Below are 19,506 nucleotides of genomic sequence, written 5' to 3' on the forward strand. Positions count from 1 at the left end.
ACGGTTCGAAACGATCGTAGCGCGCGACGTAATGGATGACAGAGGCGACGATGTTAACCCCCGTGAATATTGCAGCAGGCTAGCGCCGGAGCCGAAATTACTGCCCCAGGAGGAGGTGACCTACGCCGAGCCTGTCCTGGTTCCGCAGCCGCCCAAGCTCCACTCGCCGAAAGGAACGATGCGCAAACCACCACCGACCCCGACGGAAACGCTGTTCCAGTTCCCGGACGGGTACGGGTTCCGCGGGGCGAGGGACAACTTCGGCACCCTTCGCTCCCACCAGGGCGACGCGTATCGGCGCAACGACGGGTTCGCGACCACCCGCAGCGTGAAGAAGGTTTATCTCTGAGAAACGAGCGAGGAGGGAGGTGGCCGTCACCGGAGCTTAGGGCGGCCAGCGCGCAACCGGCACAACGCGACCACGGCGGCAAGGAGTAGTCGCGCTGTGACGTCAGGGGGACAGTCGAACCGCGAGCTCGCGGGGCCCAGGGCGCTAGAGTCGCCCTCGCCACCCTCGAGCGTTTCGTCCAGTTCCCCGTCTCCTCCCTCCTCGTCACCCTCGCCGACCCTCGTACCGATCGCCATGAGCGGCGGTGGCTCGCCCCCGCCGCCGACACCGCCCTGCAGCTACATATATCGATCATAGTCGTCGTCGACCACGTCGGCGTCGGCCTCGTCACCGCCGCCGTCGTACTCGGCTTCTTGTTACGCGACGCCAGCCGCTGGGACGCCGTTCTACAGCCCAGCCGCGCGTCCCGATCCTGTATAGTAGCGTGTTCACCGCACACATTACCCACCCACTCCCCCACCCTCCCGTGTGATCGAGCGAGAGTCAGATCATTTTTTCAAACTTTCCCTTTCGTTTCTCGTTCCCTTTCGTTCCGCGCTCCTTGCGTTCCCCGCTTGATCCTCGGTTGCCTTTCAGACCGATACGCGCGTCGATCCAGTCTACCAGGATTGCCGAGTAAGCGATCATCACCACGATCATCGCCACGCTTCGAGCCGCTTCGTCGAGGGAGATTTCTGTAATAAAGAAAGGTTCGAGAGAGATTTTTCAAGAAGGAGGAGAGACAGCAGAGAGAGAAAGGAAAGAGTATGTGTAGAAGAGGTGAGATGAAGAAGGCGCGTCGATCGAGCTTCGCTCGGTGATCAGACTCTCGATCGGCGAGATGGTGCGTCGAATCGTTCGCGATAGAATCGTGGCGATCTCCGCCGTTTTATATCGATCGTTTCTTATTATTATTATTATTATTATTATTATTATTATTATTACTATTATTATTGCTACTACTACTACTATTATTACTACTACTACTACTACTACTACTACTATTGACGATACCCGCGCGTAGTATTACGACAAAGGTTACTTCTCGTGAAGTCAATTAAAAGAGACTATCGTCGGACTCGACTTGCGATTTTTCTAATGTTGTAATATTTAAACGCGAGTGATTGACAGTGCCATTATTGTTCGCGTAATACTACCGCGTGCCTCGAAAAAATTTTTTAAGGGATCGCGCGATTATATTACTAATCGGTCGTCGCGAGCCGATTCTTGTTCTTCTCTTAACGCTCTCGACCAAGGGTCGAGAATGAGAAAATGAGATGCCATCTTGATGATATCTTCGTATTAGTCACGGCATCGTGCCATAAACACACACGCATACACACACGCATACACACACACTCGCATCGATTTCACCGGAGTAAAAAATCGCGGAGATCGTCACGCCGCCTTTACGATGTGTTGGTTAATCGAGCAAGAAGACTCTCTTCAAGTGTCAGGCAGTTTGACGAAACGGAGTTACCGCCGAGAGATTCCCAATTCCGGATTCCTAATTTTCTCGTACGTTTCGGAAACACGCGTTTCACCACCTGCACATATACGTAATACAGAGAGATAATAGAGAGAGAGAGTGAGAGAGAGAGAGAGAGAGAGAGAGAGGGAGGAAGAGAGAAAAGATAGAAGAGAGGAAGCGTGCGTGTGTGAAGTGTGTCTAAAAGAGGAGGCCTCTGTTAATCAGAGACACGAGAGACATTAGAGAGAGAGAGAAGGAAGGAAGGAGGGAAGGAAGGAAAGAGGCATATAGGACTTGTATGTAAATAAATTCACGTTATATAAAAAAAAAAGAAAGAGAGAGAAGAAACAAATATACGAAGGAGTTTAAATAAAAGAGTTCTATGAGCTGCGGTGATTTGTAAAGGGAGAAACGAGAATCAGTCCATCTAAGAATCTGGGCCCGATGGTACACGTAGACATCTATCTTAAAGTGCTTCTTATTTCAGTGTGTTTAGAAGTAACGCGTATGTGATATATACTATATGACGAGGTGTTTTTCTAGGCGTTGAGAGAAAGCGGGAGAGAAAGCGAGAGAGCGAAAGGAAGTAAGCGCTAGAGGGAGAGAGAGAGAGAGAGAGAGAGAGCGAGTGTATGTGAGAAAGAGAGAAAGAGAGAGTGTGCGCATGAAAGAGAAAGAAAGAGAAAAATGGCGAGGAGAGATGTATAGTATCACTCTCTTCGACGAATTTCAAATAGAAACGACGATAGACGCGGCGATGAACTCGACGATCCTTTGTTCACAAGAATTCATCGGTCGTGCTTTTATAAAACAATCGTAACCGCTTCCCTCCACCCTCCAAAAAAAAAAAAATTAACCCCGATTCAACACCCCGATATATCCCCCGAATTTTTCCGCTCGTCTCCTCTTCGCGCACGTCTCATCGTCGAGTTAAAGTTTAGCCGAGTTAAAATCCCGATTCTGTGAACAATCGAGCGACAGAGTCGAGATCATTCGCCGCCCTTTTCGATTCACTTTTCCGATTTAATTTTTCCGTTCTTATTCGACACGCACACAATTACACCGAGTACACGAGGATTTAACAACAACGCTCGTTTGTTAACAAACGGCGTTTTCTCATATACCGCCGATCCTTTCGATCGGTCGAAACACCCCCGATCGACTCTTTTTTCGATTGAAAAGAAACGAATAAGGCCCGCCGCCCTCACACGCCCCCCTCCCACAATGGTAAGACTGAAAAGAATCCCTGGAAAAAGAAGAAGAAAAACGGGCGGGCCTCCACCATCCGTTCGTCTTTAGAGTTACGAATTAGATCGGCATCGACGAACACGGTTTCCTTTTTTTCTTTTGTCGACAAGTACAAATTTCAAAACACGCGAGGGGAGGATGTTTGGCCACGTTTCACGGTGCAAATGAGCGCCTTTCTTCTCCTTCTTGAAGAAGAAGAAGAAATGAAAGAAGAAAAAAGAGAAATAATAATAATAATAATAATAATAATAATAATAATAATAGTAATAGTAATAGTAATAATAATAATAATAATGATAATGATAATGATAATGATAATGATAATGATAATCAACGCAAGGGCCTGCGGGATTCATTCACGTTCCTGGCAAAAGACTGTTGTTCGCATGCGTCCAAGAAAGAAGGAGGATGCAAGGCGTCGTCCATCCTGCGCGTGAAACGAAAAAAGGTTGACAAGGAAAAAAAAAGGGGAGACTCGATTTATACACACGTTACCGCACACACGTTATTATACACACAATCACACACACACACGCGCGCGCGCGCGCACAGACGCAAATGCGCGTTTCGATGCTGCCATGTATTTATCGATCCGACACTTCTCGTCGTTGCAAAATATCTAATTGTACCTCCGGTGTAGGTAGAGTATTTTTAATCGGCTTGTTTTCACTTTGTCGGAGAGGAATGGACGTTTTCTAAGTTTGATACGATGATACTAAAGAGAGAGAGAGAGAGAGAGAAAAAAGAGAAAAAAAAAAGAAAAAAAGTAGAAGTATAAAAAAACGAATTCGCGCGTTTTATCCGATTAAGGTTCTATTAAAGAAAAAGGAGGAAAAAAAAAATCCCTTAGTGATCCTTCTTACGAATGGAAGACTCAGGCACGATACCAAAGATATTACTTATACTAGGGCACCGTTGGTCGTTGCGATGATGATTGATGAATGTATAGAGGCGCACAAAAAGAAAAAGAGAAAGAAAAAAAAAATTAAAAACATAATAATAATAATAATAATCGTTAAGGGATTGCTGGCCCCTCGCACAAAAATCGGATGCGTAGAATAGCGTCGAGAACAAGAGATAGATCCTCTTTCACCTTTCTTTTCAACCTATCGTTCATTCGCCATTCCGTTCCTGATTCCGTTTTATTAACGAATCGCGATGATTGGTTGGTTTATTCCGCGTTGTTGTTGCTCGTGTGTATCGCGAGACTACGAAATCCTGATCGATGCCATTCGTTTTAAATCGCATTTTTCTCGCTGTATTATCGCTCGTGTTTCCTTCTTATTTGCATCCCAGCGAAGGGAGGGGTGAAGGAAGGGAGAAGGAATGGTAGGAGAGGAATTTCGCTCGCGAAAGATGAACGATTGATGATCGAGCGAACATAGAAATCGTGGCTTGGAACGGAAGTGAAAGTGTATATAATAAAAAGGGAGAAAGATCGCGCATCACGAGTTGGAATCAAGTAATGCATGAAAGGATGCGAGAGGATAGAAAGCTTGTTGTAACGATTTCGCGTTTGAAGAGATATTTTCTTTTTTTTTTTCGGGGACGAGGATTATCGAAGTGGAGCAGCATTATTGTTGGAACAATAAGAGGATGATGGCAGGGATAATCGAAGAGAGGGAGGGAGGGGGGAGAAGAGAGAGAGAGAGAGAGAGAGAGATGATGAAAGAGAGAAAAATCAGAATTTTTATGATAATCTTAACGATATTATAATCGAACGTTGATACTTCTAATAAGAGTTAAAAAGGGACAAAAATGGGGAGGGGGAGACGTTTACAGAGATTCGCGTTAAACGTGTTCAAAGGAGCTCGCGCGTTCGTGTTGTTTAAGCCAATAAGGAACGGATTCCATCCAAGAAACAAAAAAGAAAAAAAAAAAGAAAGAAAAAAAGAAACAGAAAAGGAAGATTTGATTCGCGATGATTGTTAGTTGCGTGGACGAATTTTTCTTTTTCCTTTTTTCTTTTTCTTTTCTTTTTTTTTTTTCCCTAATCTTTTTCGATTAACCGAATCTTTTCGTTAAGAAACTGGAAATTATTATTACACGGAGAAACGAGAAAATTTGGGACAAATTTGAGTTATCGAGTTTCATGCATTATTTTATTTCAATCGCTCGATAAGTTAACCTTTTTTTTTTTTTTTTATTCTTCCTTCCTTTTTTCTTTCGTTTTTTTTTCCCTCGATTATTTTAAACGGTAGTGTTTTTAACGGGAGAGCGAAAAAGAGAAACGAAAGAATAAGGAGAAAGAAAGAATAAGGAGTTGAAAGATAAAGAAAAAAAAGGAGAAAGATAGATGACGAGAGAATGCGCGTGTGCTTGATCGTGAAAAGTTTAGCCAGTTATTACGATTATAAATGGAGAAAAAAAAAATTAGTTAAACATACGGAGTTTTCCCCGTTTGAGGGGAAACACCTCCGATTAGATGATCGCAGCATGTATGAGAGACAAGAGTTTTGATGATGAAAGCTTAGACGTAAGTAGAGGATTAGCGAACGGTATATATATATATATATATATATATATATATAAATATATATATAAATATAAATAAATATAAATATAAATATAAATATAAATAAAATATATATATATATATAGAACGCTTGAAACGTATATTAATATTATAACTTTTTATAAATATATTTTTCCGTCGAAGTCTAGCCTAGTTGGATACATACACGGTTATTAACGACTATTAATTTATCCGATCTGATTACTATATCGAGGATCTAGTGTTAATTCGAACATTTTAGACGTCATAGTTTTACATGATAGGCGAAGTTGTACGAATTGTAAGTGGCTCGAAATGAGAATGAGGAAGATTAAGAAACCGGATTAACGAGAGCCGAGAGAATGGAATGAGGGATGAAAGAGAGAGAGAGAGAGAGAGAGAGAGAGAGAGAGAGAGAAAATACATTAGTACCTAACGTTATGAAATTTAACTACTAGCGTTGAGCCACTCGCAGAAAAGGGTCAGCTCAGCCGCTTCGTGATCATTCATCGATCGGCATCGATCCCCTCCCCACTTCGTCGATATTTCTAGAGCCGAGTTAAAATAATCCCTCGACTCGAGGCGAACGTCGAGTTTAACATTCGCGCACCCCCTCTTGGAAGATCGATCGAGGCGAATGTCCACGGAGCGACCAGCCCTCCCCTTTTTTTCGTGCTTTGTAAAGTTAAGTGAGAAGCAAGAAAGAAAAAAGAAAAAAAGAAAAAAAGAAAAAAAAGAAAAAAAGGAGAATGCGAGAATCGAGACGAAGAGTTAGAAAGAGTTAGAAGGAGTGAGAGAGCGAGCAAGAGAGAGAGAGAGTGAACGAGAGAGAGAACGAGTGCGTATATAACCACGTATACATAGTCTGCATATACACGACATTCTTCTTTTTTAATTTCTCTTCTTCCGTTTCCTTTTGATTTTCCCAGAGAAAAAGTAAACGAGAGAATAAGAGAGAAAGGAAAAGCGCAAGAGAGAGCGAGAGAAGAAGCGTGCGTGAAGTAGAGAAAGAGTTTGAGAAAGAGTTTGAGAGAGCATGAGAACGAGAGCCCGGTACCAAAAATGCTTACCCCGAAAAATCCCCCTTCGAGTAAAAGGAAAGAAGAGAAGAGAAAGAAAAAGGAATAAAAAAATGAAATGAAATTGCAAACGGGCTCTCGTTTACGCGTACTGATACACGAGCGAGCACTAATTACCGCATGTAAACGCTAATTAATAATTACCGATTAACTACCAAGTAATAATCAATACTGTTAACTAAAGTAATAAACGCGATCGCGATTTACCAGAGAATTTTTAAAGGGCGAAACAAAATGAACACTAATAGTATTTATCAACGATAAACGTAACGAGAACGTAACACGTATTTTGCTTCTTCCTAATACAGTGCCGTTTACGCTATTTTTTACTTGTAACTGATAGAGAGAGAAAGAGAGGGAGAGCAAGAGAGAGAAAGATAGGGAGAGCGAGAGAGAGAGAGAGAGAGAGAGAGAGAGAGAGAGAGAGAGAGAGAGAAATTCGGCCAGGGGATGGCGCGTCGCGCGACATTCTCGAGGAAGGGAGGGGAAGGGAGAGAGGAGAGCCCTGCTATCCCTTCGCAACAAATATTTCGCGAGATCGTGCGATTCGTCGAGTGTGGTGTGAGAGGAAAAGAGGAAAGAGCGAGAGAAAAAAAGAGAGTGAAAGGGGTTGAAGACAGAGGGAGTCGAGTTTCTATTTAGAACGGCTATTGTAAAAAAAAAAAAAAAAGAAAAAAAAATAACGCGACTGTTAAACGAAGTGACTCTGCCGCGTGTTTCGTCGACGCGTAAACGCGATTCAACCATTGTTGTTCGAGGGCAAAAACGTTGTTGGGTCGATTGATCGATTCGAGGCCTTTGTACGTCGTTGCGATCCTTCGGAGAGGCGTTTGTAAAAAAGGAGAAAAAAGAAAAAAAAAAGAAGAAGAAAAATATTCGTTAATTCGTAGAAATTTTGCCCTCGCCCGGGCTGGCTCTTAATAACGTTTCGATCAATCAGCCTCTCGTGTTTCCCTCCTCTTTCTCCTCCCCTCCCCCCCTAATTTACCCCGCAGTCGCGCGAGATCTCGAGTTTCTGTCCTCTAGGCAGCGCGTGGTTGCATCCAATTGTCAATTAGAACGGAACCAACGGCATAATTTTTCAGTCGTTCCTGTCGCAATCTTTTTCAAACTTCTCGCGTCTGTGAACCTCCTCTTCCCGATTTTTTCACCGTGGAAAAAAGAAAGAAAGAAAGAAAGAAAGAAAGAAAGAAAGGGGAAAAAAAACAACGGGCTACAAACCGCAGTCGTCCAGAGGACACGAAAAATTTGAATGGAAAACGTAATTGTCTTTCTAATTGACTGACTGGGGTAAAATTTTGCGTGGCAAGAGTCACACGAATATGGGGTAGAAAGTGGATACGGGAGGGGGCCTTTGACTTAATTATTATCGCGCACGATCGTGCGGCTCGCAGTTATTTATTAGTGAGAACACCATTCGAGAACATGATCGAGAGGGGGAGAGAATGGGGATGCGTGTGTGAGTTTTGTACGCCAGTGGTTTTGTACGCGTGGAATTTTGTTGAAAGAATGAGAAGAGAAAGGAGAAGTGAAAATTTTTGGCGCAACGTTTCGATAGCGCGATAAAAATTCCATTTGTTCACGCGACCACCCGGGACCATTGGGATCCCACCTTGGGTGGTGGGATGAAAAGTTCGCGGGTGGTCGGATCGATTTTTAAAAGAGTACAGTACCGGGGGAATGAATAATAATTAATAATAATATTAATAATACTAATAATAACGATATTGCATTAATACCGAAGGTATATTATTGCCGATAATTATATTGTAACGACACGAGAATGATATTATATAATACTCTTTATAAACGCAGGAGATGATTATGTAACGCGGTGAAATATTGAGGATTACGGAGTGAATTGAAAACGAGAGAGAGAGATCGATATGCGAGACCGAGAGAATGAAAGATGATAGAATGAGAGGGAGAGATTGGTCGAGAGATCGCGAACGAGAGAAATGAAAGAAAGGGAAGAGTGGTAAAAGTAGTTTTTTTCGCAGTAGGTTTGACGATAGAGACACGGCACGTCTAATATTAACGAACAAAAAATAATAATAATAATAATAATAATAATAATAATAATTAAAAAAAGTAAAGTAAAAAAAAAAATATCATAACGCGAAAAAAAGGTACAGTAGTGATTTACTATCGGCTGACACGTAGTGTGAATGCTGAAATAGGAGAAGCATGCTGGCAACGAGTGCTTTTGTGGATTCCGGATAGACGGATGTTGGGGGAAAGAATAGAAAGGGATGATGGTTTCGGCTCGATTTCGCCATCTTCCAACAACGATTGACGTATTTATATAAAAATATAACATAATTGGCAGAAACGATTTTAATTTATGAATGAGAAGGATCGATTTCCTTGTGAATGTCGTTCGTCGTCGAGCGACGATTGCTAAAGACGGCGGTCGTCGTAGTTGCGACACTTCCTTTCCTCGAGACGAGAATTCTTCCCAGTAGGCGTAGGTATAACGAGGATGAATGAAAACGCGAGGGAAAGAGGGATTCGTTTCCATTACCGTATTGCGTCTGTTATGCCTGACATAGTTCGCTATTAAGAGAAAGAAGAAAGCGAGGCATTCGTGGCGGAAGAAAAGCGGGAAAAAGGGAAAATGAATCTGTGGGAAGGAAGGAAGGAGCGAAGACGAGCCGAGGCGGGAAAGATGGAGCGGGAGGAGCGCGGAGGAATGGAAGAGAGAGAAGGTGGGTTATTGCGAGAGAAAGAGAGGAATGTGGAGAGGAAGTGAGAGAGAAAGAGAGAGCGAGCGAATGAGAGAATGAGAGAGAAGAATAAGAGGGTGGCGAGCGAGGGAGAGAAAATGAAGAGGAGCGATTGTAGATTCGGAAAGTCACTTAGCCAGCAGACTGCTGTTCATAGTGCCCTGTTATAGTGGGTTCCCTAGGCAGAGCGGCAGAGACGCGATTAAAAAGCGAAAACAAGAGAGGCGGACAAGAGGGAGAGGCGGAAGAGAATCAAGTTGTTGGGGAAAGAGTGCGTGAGCGAGGAACGAAATGTCGGGAATCGGATGAAATAAGCGCGTGGTATATCGACCATCGGATACGAGACTTTTCTATTTTTTCTCTTCTAAACAATTTTGATCGAAGACGAATACGCAATCGCAACGACTATCCGTATCAATCGCTGGAAGTTCAAACGATCAAGGTTTCCATCCCCGTTTTCGACCGACTTTTCCCCGCCCGTCGACGATTCTTCGACGTTCCGACCTATTTTTTTTCCTTCTCCAAATCCGAATTTCCAAAAAGATTGGTCGCAGAAAAGGAATCCCTGTACCGTTCGATGCTCGAAAAAAACAAATACGTGAAAAAACGAGAGAGAAGAATTTTTTTTTTCTTTTTCATTCAACGAATCTCGGTCTCGCGTAATGAACAATATATGACGTATTATAAAGATGCGATGTATCGTTGACTATTACGATTATTCACGATTAACACGAGTGACGTTGACGACGACAGCACCGTTACTGTTATCACTGCTATCGCGTTGAAAGGGGGATAGGGAATAAATAAAGCTTCGTCGTTGGGTTTCGATGATCGATCGGTATTCCGGGATATCCACTTGACCGTATACTATTCGCGAATCGATCGAGGGCGGGGATGGCATATTCGAATCGTGGACAAAAGCTCTCTACGCTCGAGCCACTCGAGGCTTAATCAGGTTTGAAAGAAAGATGGAAAGAAAGAATCGTAGCTTGGTTATATATATATAACGAGGTACTCCGCTCTCTGCCCACGGGACCCTGATCTATTTTTCAGAATACGCTATTGTGATTATTACTATATGATAACATTTAAAGAAGAAAAAAAAAACACTAAAATCACAAAAAACACCTTGTACTATTGTTTATTATACGATTCTGACGATGATTATTTATAATGTTAATAATCTATATTAACGATAATTACCGCATTATACCATTATTATATTTAGTACTATTTAGAGAGTGAGGCTGCTACTATATTAATGAATTAAGTACTAAGTAACGGATTAAGTAATTCATTAGACTTTATATATAAATATATAAATATTACTAAACATACTCTTCGCGTCAAACTGCGTTTATCGGTTTTCTCTTCGTATACACGTTGATTTCCTATACATATACGAAATATATATATAAATATATAAATATAAATATACATAAAGTATTGAATAATCACACAGTACGACTGCCTCTGACTCGATTTTATTTTCCGGGCGCTTGTTCAGTCAGCGTTACGAAACGTTCTTTCGTTTTACCCATTTACATTCGACGACTACGTTATTTTATATATCATAATAGACATAGACTGTACCACGAAATATTAAGTAAAAATAAATTTGATTAGGTAATAAAACAGCGGCGTCTTCTTCTTCTTCTTCTTTTCGTCAATTCCCTCTCTTCGTCGATTCTTGTATCAAAAATGGGATCAAGGAATTTTGCGTAGAAAGGTAAGAAAGGTAGGTACGCTACGCAAAAGTCTGAAATCGTTAAGGAAAAAAAAAAGAAATTTTGCAAATTAAGAAAATTTTAATTCTTTTTAAAAATTATTCGACTCGAACAATACAAATCATTGATTTCAAACTTTTGTGAACTATGTAGAATGAAATGAACGAACGCACACAGAGAATTTCCATTTTTATCCACCTTTATTTAATCGTAGCATATACTATTTCAAAGATTCGTAAGTACGATGTAGATAAAAAAGTACAAATATTTACAAAATATTGTAAAAAAGAAATCGATTACAAAACGCCTAGGGATATGAAAAACGTCGTGTAAAAATGGATCTTGAGTTCGCTGCTCGCTTACGCTTTTCTCACCGAGTATGACTAGACATTAGACGTAATTAGGTCGCTTCGTTAAAAATTACTGGCGCAGCGTTTGTTCGGTGACGGTGTGTCAACCACGTCAATAGCTCGTCTTATCGTAAACCGAAAATCACGTCCGAAATCACGAAGTGAAGACACGAGTCCTGGAAAAACTTAAATTGCGCAATATTTATATCTTACTTACGAATTGAATTGATAACGAGAAAATTTCCGTGTGTATATTTAGGCGTGTTCCCGTTACAAATTGTAGAAAAGGGAGAAACATTCACAGAACGAATTTTCTCGAGAGACGACGAGAAATGTCGACGGGTCGACGACCGGGAAATTCGAGATCGGCGAATGATATCAGCATCAGTTAGATCCGTGATAACTCGACTAATTGGCCTTGCAACGATTACGAACCGCCAGTCAAGTTGCTGCAAGGTATGTTCCTAACGTACTTTTGTTTATATTTTACAAGAATATTTCTTGGCGTATACTGCGAACATTTAGGAAGCATTTGAAAATTCAGGCCGGACGCTTTGCGAGCGCAATCGCGAACGTTGTCGCTGATCGATCGATTTCTTTCGTCCAATTATTTCGTGATTCGAGATCGAAAAGGCTTCTGTTGTATTACATATTAAGAGGGGAAAAAGTGATGAAATTCGTAATTTTTCCCGACAAATTTTATCCCCCGACACAGCGGACTTCAAACGTTAGAAGATTCCAAAGAGCACACTCTAGAAGGAAATGATTTTTATTTCGAGGATGGAATTTCCGAACAAAAGAAAATTTTAAGAAAATTTCCCTGGTTAGAGAAGAATCTTAATTTCAGAATTCAATTTGTGAAAATGCTATGCGAATTTTTGTTCAAATGAAATATTTATAACTATAAACGTATACACTTCAAAGGTATGTCGCAAAATATAACAAAAAATACAATGTAATCCCGATTTAAATTTGAGAATCTATATAGTGAAAAAGAGCGTGCGAGATGAAAATATGTAAAAATATAAAAAAATCGACGACAATGTTCGAGACGCCCTTGCAAAATTATGATTTACGTAGGCACGGGGAAAAACAGCCCCCTTCTCCTTCCCCCCTCCCCTTTTCCTACATACAAATATCTTCGATGCGACGAGGGTGCATTAAATTAGGGAATGATCGTATTCGCTATGATTATGTGAACGTTTAACATTACAGTGATTATTCATTGGCAGTGTTTATCTTACTGTCTCGTACATCTATATGCGTATATAATACATAATATACTTTATATTGCGTGACACGTATACAGAGCTGAGGATAATTCGAATACTGATCAATATTCTCTCTTTCTCTCTCTCTCTCTCTTTCATTCTCTCTTTCGTTCTCTCTCTCTCTCTCGTATCTCGAGCCAGTATCGATAGATGAATCGAAGAGGTCGGTACATTATTCTCGATGTTACAAAATTTAAGACAGGCAGCTCTGTACATCGTATTTACACGCGATCTTTTGCGCGAATTATTATTATTATTATTATTATTATTATTATTATTATTATTATTATTATTATTATGATAATCATCATAGTATCGTATCCGAAATAGCACATATATCTAAGGACACGGATACACCTGAGAATAAATAAAATTCTCGGGGGATAGTTTCTTTACAATTGGATGTACACTGCATCGAGAATGGATCGTTCGAGAGTAATTTCCACTGTCCAACATTAAACATTTAGCATCGAGAATTCGACTCTCAACACCGATGTCCACTCGAAAGAAATACCCTCGAGAGTGATTTCTACTCTCTCGAATGTATCCTCACCCTAACGCGGTCGAATATTCGAATTTCTTTGAATTGTGAAACCGTGATCTATAATTCCTTTATTTATCCTGTAAAAGAAGAAAACTTGCTCGCGCGGTTCGTGGTTCTTTGTAATCCTTTCGAATCGTTCGTTCCTTCCCGAATTCGGGAATTGAGATATCGAGAAAACAGAGACTGAGAACGGGTAATAAAATTGTTCGAGTTCGGGTGTCGAAAATCAAATCTTCGGAACGGAAAGATCGATTGTTCAACGAAAGAAAAAAAATGGAAAAGAAACGAAACGAGTCGAATTTTGTTGGCACGAATTTCGCGATGCGTATTCAAAAATGACGCAAATTTTTTTCGATATGTTCTCGAGAAAGGCAGTCAGATTCTTGATCCTTGATCTTAGAATTTTTCGACGTGACCCGACGTAAAGTCATCTTATTCGTTCCTATTTAATATCGATAAGCACACAAAGATTTCCCCATCGGAGAAAATGAAATAAGAAGCAATGAGAACGGTAGCGTTGCGATCCTCTTTTAAGTATCTATCTCTCTATCTCTCTTTCTCTCTTCCTTTCTCTCTCTCTCTCTCTCTCTCTCTCTCTCTCTCTCTCTCTCTCTCTCTCTCCATATATATATGAAAAATGAAAAACTCGAATCTCGCGATTGTTACTTAACGAACAAACTTAAGCTTACACGGTATGTACAAGGCCGTTTTATTCTTTTATCTTTGTTCGAGTCGACATCGAGTTCCTCTCTATTTCCCTTTTCTTGTCGTTTCGCGCGATAGACACACAAGATGACCCGTGCACGCCCCGATTCCAGCCCACTCGAAACACCGAGTTCGATATTCAAGAATACGGATATATACGCGAGTAACATTGCTCACCTAATCATCTTATCCCCTGTTACGCGCACGTTATATGTATAATATTTATATATTGTGTACGTGTCTCTCTCACACAGACGCCGAGTGTACGCTATAAATAATCCTTAAGCCTTAGATCTTAACGGGAATACAATTGTTGTGTATAAGAAGGGTGAATTAGGCGGGATATAAAAATCGTCGTCATTCGTTCAACGTTGATATGGTCGTGGTACTTTCTTGTTAAAGATGCATTCACACTTCATAGCTTGCGATTTTCGTGTCGATGAGAAAAACGACAATAGTAGTAGCAATAATCTTACGAATATTCGATGTGCTGTGATCGATATAACTATCGTTTACACTGATATTTGAATACTAAATATTGCGTTATTAGTAGTCGTATAATATTTGTAGCGTGTACTGGATCGTACGTATCCTTAATTAAATCCTGACGTTGGCAGTCATTGGAGCGGATCCTTTTCTCTTTCTCTTTCTTTCTTTCTCCCCCCCCCCCCTTTCTTTTCTTTTCTTTTTTCCTTTTGTGAGAAATAAATTATATATCCTTACCGACCTAATGGACGCGAGAGAATACCGCGGACACAAGTAATGATCGGGCGGAAAGATGGTCGATCCGCGAGATCGGTGAAATGGATCCGCGCGATTATTATCCCTGTCGCGGTATCCTTGGATTTAGAGCCTCGTGGCGTCGTCGATCAAATCTAGAGGCAACTGTCGACGACAATTTCACCTATTTTCGAGACGACCTCGTCGAAAGTCGGTCTCTCCCTTGGGTCGTTGGCCCAACATTGAGCTTGAAGTTCTTGCAAAGAGGGCGGCGCCGCTTTGTGAGGCTTCCACGCGAGGGTTTGAGCTTTCAGCGCGGCCAACACCGATTCGTCGTTCATCTTGTTGAACGGCAACTCACCCTGATGGAACATCTCCCAGACGAGGCAAGAGAACGAGTACACGTCGCTCTTGGTCGAATACTCGTCCTCGTAGACCGCCTCGTAGGGCAGCCATCTCAATGGGATCACTTGGTTTCGGTGCTTGGTGTATTCCTGCTGATACGGTTCTTTGGTCATGCACGGCAACGAGATTTTGATGGTCAGGTTGCTAGCGATCAGACAATTTCGGGCCGCTATGTCCTTGTGGACGAGGCGGGTGTCCGCTAGATGCTTCAACCCTTTCGCCGCCTGATTGGACAGGGAGAGGATCTGCGCGACGGAGAGTTGGGGCGCCCGAGGTGGCTTCGACTCGTGCGTGGGGCTCGAGGTGCTGTCCTTGCGCGAGGCGATCAGGAATTGCTTCAGGTCGCCCCAATCGGTGTACTCGAGGATCATGTAGTCCGGCTCCTCCTCGCGGCACAGACCGATCAGTTTCACCACGTTCTCGTGGTTCAACTTGTGGAGAAGATCCAGGTGACGTTTGAACTCTTGGAGGGCGATCTCGTCCTTCGTGTTGATCAAACTCTTCACCATCACCAAGCTCTCTTTGTCGCCGTCCACTTGATACTTGGTCGAGTACACCTCGCCGAATTCGCCCCTGCCAAGCGGCTTCAATTCTTTCAAATTGCTGCGGGACACGGCGATCTTGTCGTAATTCGACTTGGACTTCTTCGACTGGTTGCTGCTCTGACTCTGGGCCGTGTCCGCCCCGTCGCTCTTATTGTGGGAAGAGTCGCGATTCTCCTTTTTCTTATTGGCCGTCGAGTTCATCTTGCTGGAGCTGGTCTCTTTCAGCTCGGTCTGTTCCTCCTGGACCTCTCCGTTCTCCAGTTTTTCTGCGCGATCATGAATACATCGGATTATTTTCACTTACAACGGCGCGAGGTCTGAAACGGTTTCGTTCAGCGATCGGAGGAGATAGATACCTTCTGCCTGCTCTTGGAGGTACTGCTGCTTCCTGCGACGGCGTCGGTAACGACAGTACAGCATTAGGCCCACGACCAACACCATATAGGCGGCGGCCGCGCTCAAGGTGATCGTGATCGTCTTCGTCATCATAGAACCGTTGTCACCCACTTCCAAATCCATGTCGAATCTGTACGTGTCGCCGGCTGTGGAAGACAGATCGTTCGACCAATATATCTCCACACACGTATCCCCGAGAGAACATAATCCTTCTGGAAAATCGAGGCTGGAGAGTGAACTTACCTTTCACGTTCAACTGAACTTCTTCCCTCTTCAAACCGCCGCTATTGCCGGCCGTGCATCCGTACTTTCCCTCGTCGCTCATGTACACTTCCTTTATGTACAAACTTCCATTCCCGAGCACCTCGAATCGGGAATTATTCAGATTGTTCATTCGAGAGTCCCTGTCCCATTGGATGGTCGGTTTGGGATCACCTTCCGCCGCGCAGTGCAACATCACCGGGTATCCCTCGATCGCCTCCGTCGGATTTTGCGGTTGGATGGTAAACTTTGGCGCAACTGGAACGAATCGAGCAACGATCGATATCGATAGATCCGGGCTGGAAGATCCAGAAGAGGAGTAGAGAAAGAGAGAGAGAGAGAGGAGACAGAGAGGGGATAGAGACACTTACTGACTACGTCGATAGTGATCGTGTGGTTGATCGATCCTTGGGCATTGCTGGCTATGCACGTGTACCGACCCTTGTCCTCCTCGAGAACTCCATTGAAATGAAGAGTTCCATTGATATCTTGCACGTGCTTGGGGAATTCTTCGCCTGACCCCTCCTTGATCCACTTCACCGTGGGATTAGTGGCGCCCTGAGACTTGCAAGGCACTTTGGCCGTCGAGCCAAGCTCCAGCCGCTTGTCCACCGGTTGCGGGGAGAACTTGAGCTTCTCCTCGACGGTGAGGCTGGCTCGTTCCGAAAATATCGACGGGAAGCCTTTCGTGGTTATCTCGCACGTGTAGCTGCCCTTGTCGGACAGGTCGGCGCTCTTCAAGTGCAGGGTCACGTTGCCGTGGTGATCGGTTACCCGGTGCCTCGTCGGCCCGCCGCTCTCTTTCAGAGGCTCCCCGTCTTTCAGCCAACGAACGTGGGTCACAGGCGCGTCCATGCCGGAATAGGAGCATGTCATCGTCACGGAATCTCCTTCCATCACGCTTAGATTCTCCGGCGAGCTTGTCAACGTCGGCGGAGCTGAAGAAAGGAACGATTATCATAAGACTTTACATGTCATCTCACTCGTCTCGAGTTTCGTATCTTACGAATAATGTATATTTTTCCAATAAGAAAAGAGAAAAAAAACAAGAAGAAATTAGAAATTTTCATCCAATACGATATTACAACGTAAGATATTCTTACTGGAAATGACTACTTGAGCGGAAATATCGGTCTCCCCGGCCATATTCTCGGCTACGCAAGTGTAATTGCCGTCATCCTCGCCTATCCTCGCCTTGGCGACGATAAGCGTGTTATCCTGAACGCGCACAGGGCCTGAGTCGCTTATAATGTGTCCCTTGGGGTCCCTCCAATAGACTCTCGGAGGCGGGAGACCGGATGGTTCCAAACAGCTGACTTGCAACTCCTGCTCCTCGCCAACCACGGCCACTTGGCTCGACAACAGGGGTTCGAACGAGGCCGCGGAAAGGTTCATCAAATCTGAGACACACGATTATTTTCCACGATTCCGTTTACTTACACACATTCGTCGATAATTCGATCGAAACTATCCCTTACAAGCTATTTGAAGATCGACCGTGTAGCTGATGGTGCTCTCTCCCCGATCGCCGTGACAGGAATAGAATCCTTGGTCTCTGTGCTCGGCGGATCGTATGACCAACGTGCCATTCTCGAACACGGTCCTCTCGTCGTCGGTCTCGAGCGGCCCCATGTCCTTGAAGAACCACTGCACGGAGTCAGCATCCTCGAACACGCAGTGGAGAACGGCAGGCTCGCCCCTCTTCGCGATCAGGTCCCTTGGAACGACCTTGACCGAGGCGGTCTCGTTGCTCGAGACGATCAGAGGGAAACTTTCCATTTTTGGAGAGGATCCGGCGTCGTTCTTCGCCAGGCAGTTGTACATACCGCTGTCCTCGGCCACGGCTCGGTGCACGTGCAGCTTCTTCTTCTTGATCTCGATCCGATCGCTCCTCGCCACCGGCTCGCGGTTTCTGCGAACGAATAAATTCACCCGCGGATCAACGAAGCCGCCTCCCCAGGAGGGAATCGAAGGACGAAGAAAGAGCCAAAGTTTGTGGAGCGGATGGATGGATTTTTTCATCGGTGGAACGGGAGAGGAGTTGGGAGAGAAATCTCGTCGAGATGTCGACGCGAGAGGGGAAGGGTTGCAAACTCGCAAGGGCGCAGGCTAGCGAAGGGCGAAGAGAGGAAGAGAGAGAGAGAGAGAGAGGGTGAAAGGAAAATGTCGCTTGATAATTCAAGGGTAGTTGCGTAAACGACGGGTGTCAGTTACGCGACGCGAGATTGAAGTTCAGTGGAGAGGAGTTGGTTTGCCCTCCCGAGCCTCGCTTCGCGTATTATCAAGGCTGTTATTTCCGCGATGGCGGCACGGTTAAATAAACGTGCAAGTTATGTAACGAACCTGAACCACTCGTACTTGATGTCCCCGGAGCCGTCGACGTGACATCGAAGTTCAATCTCGCCTCCCACGCGGATCGCCGAGGGTAGCTTGGGCTGCTGGAGTTGCACGCTCGCCTCGCTGATCCCTGAAACAGAAATTGTGCGCGAATCGATCAGGGGCCGAATAATTTAACCGTTTCCAACGCCGACCGCCGCGTTTTCTTCCTCGTTTTACGCATGCAAATTTCATTCGATATCGGCAAATACTTTTAGGGGGGCGACCGATTCCTTCCTACGCGGTTTGTATCGACCTTCCTCCTCCTCCTCCTCCTCCTCCTCCTCTCTTCGCGGAAAGGAGGAGCGGAAAAGGGGCTCCCGGCGAAAGCTCGAGCGGTGGTAAACAGCGATGGACCAGCGGCATGGTGAAGAGCCGGCGGCATCTCAGTTCATGGATCGGGAAGAATCATTTTCAAGAGCAAGATCGTTTGCGGAGCACAAAAAGCGGGGGACGAGAAGCAGAGAGGAGAGAAAGGGAAAAAAAGGGTATCGAGTAAGTGCGCCCTTTCCTTGAAAAAAATAAAAGAAAAAAGGGAAAAAAAAGAAAACGTCGTAGCGAGAAAGGCAAGCCTCCTCTCGGTGGTTCATGAATCCTTAAAACGCGAGTGAAGTTATTTGCCGACGTCTTTCAACAAAGTCTGGGTAAATTAAGAAAAAAAGAGGAGGACGGCTCGAAGCGTTTGTTCCGCGCAAACCAGAGGACATCGCCGAAAGTCGATGTCGAAGAGGGAGGAGGAGGAGGAGGAGGAACTCTTTTCTTCTCCTTCTCCTTCTTCTTCTTCTTTTTCTTATCCGTCCCCTTTCCTTTTTTCTTCGAGGACCGAGTCCTTCTCCTCGTCGTCGTCGTCGTCGTCCTCG

At 44.0% G+C, this 19,506-nt stretch overlaps 2 protein-coding genes across 3 annotated transcripts in view; one reads left to right on the forward strand and one right to left on the reverse strand.

The window, feature by feature from the left end:
• LOC107993064 (semaphorin-1A) overlaps positions 1–2,632 on the forward strand; it is a 154,227-nt gene extending 151,595 nt beyond the window's left edge. Inside the window, exon 10 of one of the 2 annotated variants that reach the window (XM_028664445.2) lies at positions 76–2,632. In XM_028664445.2, the coding sequence (XP_028520246.2) occupies positions 76–349 (274 nt within the window). In that variant the 3' untranslated portion in view covers positions 350–2,632. The remainder of the gene's footprint in view (positions 1–75) is intronic. The other variant, XM_062087393.1, reaches the window with a different exon arrangement.
• A 4,783-nt stretch (positions 2,633–7,415) lies between these two features.
• The window catches only part of LOC107993065 (inactive tyrosine-protein kinase 7-like), a 57,587-nt gene continuing 45,496 nt past the window's right edge, over positions 7,416–19,506 (reverse strand). The window contains exons 3-9 of the mRNA XM_062087366.1: positions 18,614–18,737; positions 17,749–18,182; positions 17,374–17,670; positions 16,642–17,208; positions 16,253–16,528; positions 15,970–16,155; positions 7,416–15,879 (exon numbers count right to left, since the gene is read on the reverse strand). Coding sequence (XP_061943350.1) covers positions 14,819–15,879; positions 15,970–16,155; positions 16,253–16,528; positions 16,642–17,208; positions 17,374–17,670; positions 17,749–18,182; positions 18,614–18,737 — 2,945 coding nt within the window. The 3' untranslated portion in view covers positions 7,416–14,818. The remainder of the gene's footprint in view (positions 15,880–15,969; positions 16,156–16,252; positions 16,529–16,641; positions 17,209–17,373; positions 17,671–17,748; positions 18,183–18,613; positions 18,738–19,506) is intronic.

This window comes from Apis cerana, linkage group LG1, assembly GCF_029169275.1.
Source record: "Apis cerana isolate GH-2021 linkage group LG1, AcerK_1.0, whole genome shotgun sequence".
Taxonomy (NCBI): domain Eukaryota; kingdom Metazoa; phylum Arthropoda; class Insecta; order Hymenoptera; family Apidae; genus Apis; species Apis cerana.